Genomic DNA, 7,745 nt, shown 5'->3' with positions numbered 1-7,745 from the left:
CTAAAAGTAATGTGTTTTTAACCACAATAATTCTTCAAACTTCATCTTTAAAGTTAATCCATTATTTATGATATGCATTTTACAATTCAGATTAGATCAACGAACACATCTGTGAAATAAAAATCAGAGGTTTCCAGGCTTCTGAAGAAATCGCACAATATTTTTTACATATAAGGTACTTTAGTTTCTTCTATTTACTTCAATCATTTTACAATGCATGGCGTATAAAGCTTTTCCCGTCATTGCAAAATAATACCATAAATCACTTCTTCTCTAAAATTATTTTAATTAACATAGGAATCTATGGTTAGATTAAAAGAATCTCAATTTTTTTTTCAATATGTAATTTTAAAATACTTTTATACTGTAAAAATTTCGACTTTTTACAAGAACTTTATGAGAACTTCAAAGAACCTTGCGTGAGGTACATTGAGAGGTATAAAATGAAAATTGTTGCATGAAAAGATTTCATTTTTAAAGACTTTTTAAATTAAATTATAAATTAAAGAGTTATCCTTCCTGACCAGGGATCGGAGTACCTTAACTTGAATAATCTTACCGAAAAGAAAGGGTTGGCTAACGTGTAAAAATTGTCTAATACGGAAACCAGTAGTTCCAGAGAAATACTTGGTCAGATTATATACACAGCATTTTAAAACAAAGAAATTTAATTACAGAAAGGGATTTCAAATTTAGATCGCAGATAGACAAGTTTTCGGAATACACAACATCCGAAAAAGGGGTAGGTAGATTACTCTGATTTAGCAAAAACTCATAATTTTAGGTATTGCAAGGTACTCACTATCTTAAATGAAACCATGCCTTAATTTTCACTTGCACCGAACCTTATTGCTTATGAATAGATTTAGTAAATTTTGACGCTAACTTTTTTTTAAAATTCATAATCAAATTATATATACATGTTTTGTTCAAGGAAGCTTGCGTTTCCCATCAGGTGCATCAAGAAAGATAACTCTAACTTTTGAGGCGACTTGAGCTCATTGATCATTAGATTTTTCTACCATTCGGAATACCCGAATCCATACGAATCCATACGAAACACGATTAATTATAAAAATTGTCCATCTTTTTTAATTAGTAAATGAGCATCGAATTTTTACTAAAAAAATAAATTACGGCTTGAAGTAGAATTTTAACTTGTTTATAATTATTTACTCTTCAATTTAAAAAAAAAATGAATTTCCGTAAAATTCTCATATTTAATGAAGACAATAATGTAGCAACAAAAATTTTGTTCTCAGTATTTACATGTAGTAACATGTAGTAACTTCAGCTGATTTGATTATGATTGAATGGATAGGTCACCTTAATACTTTCATATGGTAGATAAGCTACCTTGAAGACTCTGTGGTATAACTTCTTTAAAAATTGTTGTTTTAACATATTTTATTTTTATTATATGTTCGCAGATTTAAGCTCCTAATCGATAAAGGGTATAATTATCAATTTTGCCCCGTCCGTCCGTTTGTCTAGTTGTCTGTCTGTTTGTCCGCAAAAACTTTAACTTCGCCCAAAACTTTTTCTTAGTCGTTGTGCTTATTTTCTGTAGTATAATTAAAAAGAAAGTGTACAAAACCTTTTTTATATTAAATCTTTTATTTTTCAATTGCACAGTAACATGTAATGCCTGAAAATTATATTTTTAAAATCTTTAATGTAAAAATATTTTTGAAAAATGAAGTTAACACATGACTGATGCATCTTAAATAGTATTAATTTGTACATTGTACATCTAGGTCCCTAGTTTTCAGTATCTGGTCAGAATTAAATAAAATATTCATTTTTATTTAAGGGTAATTAGCACAAACAGAATTTATATACATGAATTGACATATATATATTTTTAACTGATTTTGATTTGAAACTAGAACTGTCCAATAGGGACAAATACCCCCGCTGGGTTTTTCAGAGTAGGTGCCAATTCAGAAATATTTTATGGATCTAGTAAGAGGTATTCACTATTGTCTAATAAAGTACTGCCTTGCCACAGCATGATACGCCCATCAAATATTGTTCGATAATCATAAATTGGTTAGGGTGCAAGAAAATTAAGTAACCTTGATTAACAGATTGACACAGATTTCAATGATCTAATTTCCATTTCTTATCATGTTTAAAATATTGTACATACATCTCTAAGAGACTTACAGTGTAGGGATTACAGTAATTTAAACAAATAATACATCATATAATTCTAAACTGGCTGTGTTAGAGCTTAACAAATATCCATCTGCAGCTTTAAATTGTTTATTGCATATTTTTATGAAATAATGGAAATGCTACAGTCTAATAAAAAAAATCAAAAATTAATTATTCTTTAGACTATAAAATTCTAAGTGAGACATGACTGCAATTTGTTGCAAATATATAAAAATTGAAATGTAATTTTTTTTCAATGAACACATGTATAATTAATTTTAATTATATTATACAATACTAATTCAGTTTTAATCATACACTAAAACATCAATTTGTTTTAATTACATTACACCAATTGAAAGATCTTTATCTGAACTACAGCCATCAAGAACTCTTAATTAACACAAGCAACTATAAGGCCATTTCTTTTTGCCCAACTCCCAAGAGGTGAATTAAGATTAGATCTAGAGATGCTCTTGCCAGTTAACTCCAGACAATGAACTAATTAATTTCTCTCTAATTTGACATGCACATTTCTGCTATCAAAAAATCTCCTTGACCAGTGCTTGATAATTATGCCCATGGGACAAACTGAATTCCTTTCAAATCATTAACATTTGTTATAGAATTTGCTGTAAAGTATATGATAAAAAAAAAGTTTTTACTTACTTTAGCATTTTTTAATAAGGATACATCTATATTTTTACATTTTTTAGGATTATGAAATTTAAAATTTTAAAGACTTAGTTTTTAAAAAAAAATCACTTAAATTAAAGGTCACAGTGACCTTGAAATAGATCGTGACACACCGTCTACCCAAGATGCATAAATTGTCCAAGTTTGATGATTGTAAGTCTAATAGTTTTCTAGTTATGAGCCAAACAAAATCACAAAATAAAAAAGAAAAAACGCCTGTAAAATGCAGAATAATCATCCAATCATGATGAAAATCCAAGGTGCACACCTTCATATGGTGAATAATAAGTGTGTAAATTTTCAGACAAATCCATCCAACAGTTTCTGAGAAACGGTCCGGACAAAATCTTGTCTACAGACAGACGGACAGCTAGACAGACAGACGGACATGGTGATTCCAATATACCCCCCTAAACTTCGTTTGCGGGGGTATAATGACATAAAGAATAAATCCCTAAAATATATATAAGAAATTGTAAGTTTTCTTTTGTGCTTAGATACAAGACTTTGTTTCGCTTTCTTAATAATCCTTTACAAAATTTTTAACAAAATCTCATAAAAATCCACCTCTATTATCTATACCTAATAAACATTACAGCATTCACGTTAAGTTAACCAAAATCTATGAGAAATATAGCTGATTTCTGCAGAAAAAAATGTTTGTGTTATTTATCCTTAAAATTTATTTTCTTTAAGTACAAGAACATTTGTTAAAAATTGTGTAGTAGCATACACTGCCTACAGCTCGAGATTTCGTTAGCTGCCTTTTATAAGCCTAAATAAGATTTTGCGACTGCTTTAAACTCGTATGAAAATAGATGTTTAGCAGAGGTTCATAAAGCTTAAGGCTAGCTGTACTGAAGGCAAAATTAAGTTAATTAACAAAATGAATAGCTGAAATATATAAATGACAAAAATACCATTTATACCAATGTGCGTGATTATACAGCAAACATGTATACTGTACTTAAAACATTGACTAGGTTTAGATGGCAACAGATGTACACATATCACAACACTAATAATTGGAAATGATCCCAAAAATACATAAATAAAAGCTTTATAAAGTAGATCATACACATATAAGATCTATTTCATTTTTCTAAAGTGGCAATGTCCCGGAATTTAACCAGTATCACAAGCTACATGTAATAGGTTTTCTCTTTTTAAGGCTCAATGTCTACCCAGTATATATAACAAGTATGAAATGAAATGGGGAGAAAGCTGTTCCTTTAATTTGAGCAACATGTGTAAACTGTTGAAGCATTGCTGAATATCAAAATATATACATGTATATGCACAGATCTAAATTATTCCTCCAGAATATCCTAAAAACTTTTTTTAAAAATTCAAAAGAAATGTATATATAAATCACTATCTTTTTTTCAGATCCAGGCACAATGCAGAACATGATATGACAAAATATTGCACCAAAACACTTTGCATTAAGTAGTGAGTATATGATTACAAAATATAACTTAGTCAAGCAATAATCCAAAAGTAAATTTGTCAAGACCTATTGCTGGAAAACTTAGAAACTTTTCCATTGCTAAAATTAACAATCATGACAGAAATATTGTCCAGGGAACCCCTGTAGTAAGCCTGTAAAACGAGGCTTTTAGCACCAAAGAGAGGCTCGTCAAGCCGATCCTTAAGGAAGTCTACCGCTTCCTGATTGGAGAACACGTCCCACAAACCGTCCGAGGCCAGAATCATAAAATATGGCTGTAGAAACCGGAGGTTAAAGGTCAGAATATCCGGGACAGCGGTCAACATTTTTGTGTCTTTAAGGGGGAAGTCCCCCAGGGCTCTAGACGTGGCCAGGACGCCTGCTACCCTCCAGACGCCATTAAAACTGATAAAGCCCCCCACCTCCTTAATCCTCTGTCTCTCCTTTACCTGAAAATATAAATCACTGTCAATCTATAATTCTTAAACAGAACTGTTCAACCCATCATAATGGATGTTGATTCATATTATTTCAGTGATAAAATCTCCTGCAGAGATAAATAATTAACAAGCTCTAAAATGTTATGTATTCAAAAGAAAAGCTTCTTTTGGGTGACAGCAACATCTTGCACTGTCTATTTATGCATTGTCTGATTTCGTAAAAAGCAAAAAATATCCATGAATTTTTTTTTAGCTTAGTTTAAACTGTAAAACCCTATGTAATTACATTGTATGGCTTATGGTCATAAGACAGAGGGATGGCTGTTCCATTTTTATCACAGAGTACGCCTCTGGAATCGCCAACATTGGCCACAGTTAGGATATCCCCTCGCAGAAAGGCAAATAAAGCTGTGGTACCTAAAACAAAAATTCAAAAAGTGCAGTCATACTTATGACTAAAAATGTTACAATCATATCAAAACTATTCAGTGCACATATGAACAATGAGCTGTATGTGCAAAATGAATGATAAGCAAGCTTATTATTTTTCATCGCATGACCTTACCGCACATATCAGAATTACTGATCACATGACCTTACCTGATATGTCAGAATTACTGATCACATGACCTTCATGATAATCACATGATCAGGTCATGATCTTACCTGATATATCAGAATTATTCCTAGCTATCTGCATCAGCTGTGTATCTACTCGTAACACCTCCTCTATTATCATCTCCGTAAAATTCCCCGTCTGGTCGTCTAATGAGGAACTCATAATCCGAACCATTAAGTACTTAAAGAGAGTTTTCTCTGTAAACTCAGCGGCAAACTGGAAATCAAACAAAGGAAAAACACATATACCGTACTCTGAATTTTATGTAAAAACATAAAACAATTGTTAAGACCATGGAAGCCAATACCTTTATCTTTATAGAAGGAAGGGAGAAAATATGACAAATCAGGACTTAACCTGTGTCCCCTGAATCTGAAGACAGGTGCTCTACCAACGGAGCTATCTGGCCACTGGTGAGCAAATCTCAATCTACCCGACCCCTACATTCTGTAGGCAGGGTTGTTTGTAACACCTGTGGGCCAAGGAACTTCCCTGCCTATAATGATATGATATCACCAGACCTGGATATTCTGGTATTCTCACTCAACCTCGTTTTGAGAGGAACCCCAGTTCGCCATTTCTTTTTTTATTTCACTGCTATTACAATTCTTAGGGACTACCCTATAAGGGTGATTCAAAAAGGGTTAAAAGTTTTGTCCACATCTAAAAAGGTTGGATTTATCTCGAACAAAGTGACTGTACCTTCCCTCCATGTCCATCAAAGATGCCAAAAATAGACGTTCCCGTTTCCTCCAGGTCTATGACGATGTTAAACCTGTCCTCCATGTGGGGGCGTCTCCCCTGTATAGCGTAGGCCGCCGCCCCCTCTTTCTGTAGTTCCCAGGACGTCCCAGTAGATTGCACAGGCACAAAAACATTGTAGGGTCTGTTTGTCTGATAAGAATTAAAAAGCCTGTTAATGCAAACATAAGAAAAAATTCAGAGCATGATGTATTTGTGTGATGATCATACAAAAACAATTCTCCTTTTTTTTTAATTGCAAGAGATTTTTAACTAGTGGTTAAATGTCTTTTCTCTTTTTTACTACAAAAAATGAAGCAATCGTTGCTAATGAGTACCTAAAAAATTTTTCACTGTGATTTACCACCGATTTACCTGCAAATAATGAAATGAAATGTTTTGTAGTAAAATATAGAGAATTTCACAGTGCCATGAATATTCATAAAACAGTGCCAATGACCTAATGACAGGTAAGCAGTTAGAACAAAAGCCAAAGGTAAAATCCACAAATATATATCATACACACTTATCCTCTTAGATCTACAGAAGACATTTCACTGACCTTGTTTTTTACAGCTTCGTTTCTGCTATCTCTGGAGCCAGAGGAGGGAAATATGTACCTCCACAGGGGAGACGAATGGTAGACGGAGTGATACAGGAAAATCACCAGACACAGGAACAGCAAGGCCTCGATACTAAACAGGTACTTCCTCAGAAATCTACTGAGGAGGGACACCACCGTCATTCTGTCGTCCCGAGGGACGTGTTCAGCCGAGCATCGTTTGATTGTCCCATTCGCAGGAAAGGATGTTGTTGTCAAATATTAGAGATGGCGGTAAAACTAGGGGTAAAATTGCTCCGAGTTCACAATGATCTGTGCATCGTTGATTACTGTTACAAAAGATCAGAGCCTGAGGCAATGTAGATTTTGTAAATTTGATTTGTTACATTGAATTAAACTATTTATGGGGTATGTAATTTGAAATTATTAATAAGTTAAACATTGTTCGGAATATACACTAAAGGACCTAGAATATAAAATTTACCCAATGCTTAGTATGGGTTAGATTAGGCCCTTGCTAGTTCGGCCCTTGTTTAAAAAAAATCTCGATGTTTTAATTTTGAATAAACTCAAACTAAGTAAATAAATAAATAAAAAAGTAAATAAATAAATGAAAATAAACAAATTCAAACAAGTTGCGAGCAAAAAACTGACCCCCAAAAATTAACAACCCCCCCCCCCAAAAAAAATATGCATTTAATTAATTTGAGACTGTTGAATGCATGGGCGCTGAGGCTATTGTATTTTGTGTATTAATTGTGTGTTTCCCATGTCTGATCAAACAAACTTATATAAATAACCAGAAGTCTCTGACGAAACTGTACCTAGCTTTACTGGTTTATCATACTCATAACGAAGGGAGATAAAAATAGTATTGGAACTTGAACCTTTGCAACAACAATAAATTAAGAAATTAGCATTTATTTAGTTAGTAACATTTAAAACAAAAAACTGTATAGAAGAAGCAGTTTCTGAAAATATTTAAAAAGACATTTCTCTATTTCAAAGGTACTTGGACACAGATTTGAAGTTAATATTTTCTGTATATTTCTGTATAATATCACGAATTATATATTT

The 7,745-nt window shown here is 32.5% G+C and overlaps 1 protein-coding gene across 1 annotated transcript; it reads right to left on the bottom strand.

The window, feature by feature from the left end:
• Positions 1–3,770: 3,770 nt before the first annotated feature.
• LOC134233603 (protein phosphatase 1L-like) lies at positions 3,771–6,941 on the bottom strand. The gene is made up of 5 exons (XM_062715585.1): positions 6,669–6,941; positions 6,068–6,259; positions 5,413–5,581; positions 5,033–5,163; positions 3,771–4,755 (listed from the first exon to the last, which is right to left on the bottom strand). The coding sequence occupies exons 1-5, from the start codon at positions 6,849–6,851 to the stop codon at positions 4,366–4,368; spliced, it is 1,065 nt and encodes a 354-aa protein (XP_062571569.1). The 5' UTR covers positions 6,852–6,941; the 3' UTR covers positions 3,771–4,365.
• Between the last annotated feature and the right edge of the window lie 804 nt (positions 6,942–7,745).

Source organism: Saccostrea cucullata, unplaced genomic scaffold (assembly GCF_032062105.1).
Source record: "Saccostrea cucullata isolate Sc308-1 unplaced genomic scaffold, CSIRO_AGI_Scuc_v1 ctg4166, whole genome shotgun sequence".
NCBI classification, from domain to species: Eukaryota; Metazoa; Mollusca; class Bivalvia; order Ostreida; family Ostreidae; genus Saccostrea; species Saccostrea cuccullata.
This window is presented reverse-complemented; position numbering and strand designations above follow the sequence as displayed.

Bases quoted from the DNA above. Each gene is read 5' to 3' on its own strand.
- LOC134233603 (XM_062715585.1), bottom strand. From the start codon at position 6,851: ATGACGGTGGTGTCCCTCCTCAGTAGATTTCTGAGGAAGTACCTGTTT. The intron at 6,260-6,668 runs GTCAGTGAAATG...AATTCTTATCAG, and splicing joins ACGAAGCTGTAAAAAACAAG to ACAAACAGACCCTACAATGT. The intron at 5,582-6,067 runs GTACAGTCACTT...TTTGATTTCCAG, and splicing joins TTGATGGACATGGAGGGAAG to TTTGCCGCTGAGTTTACAGA.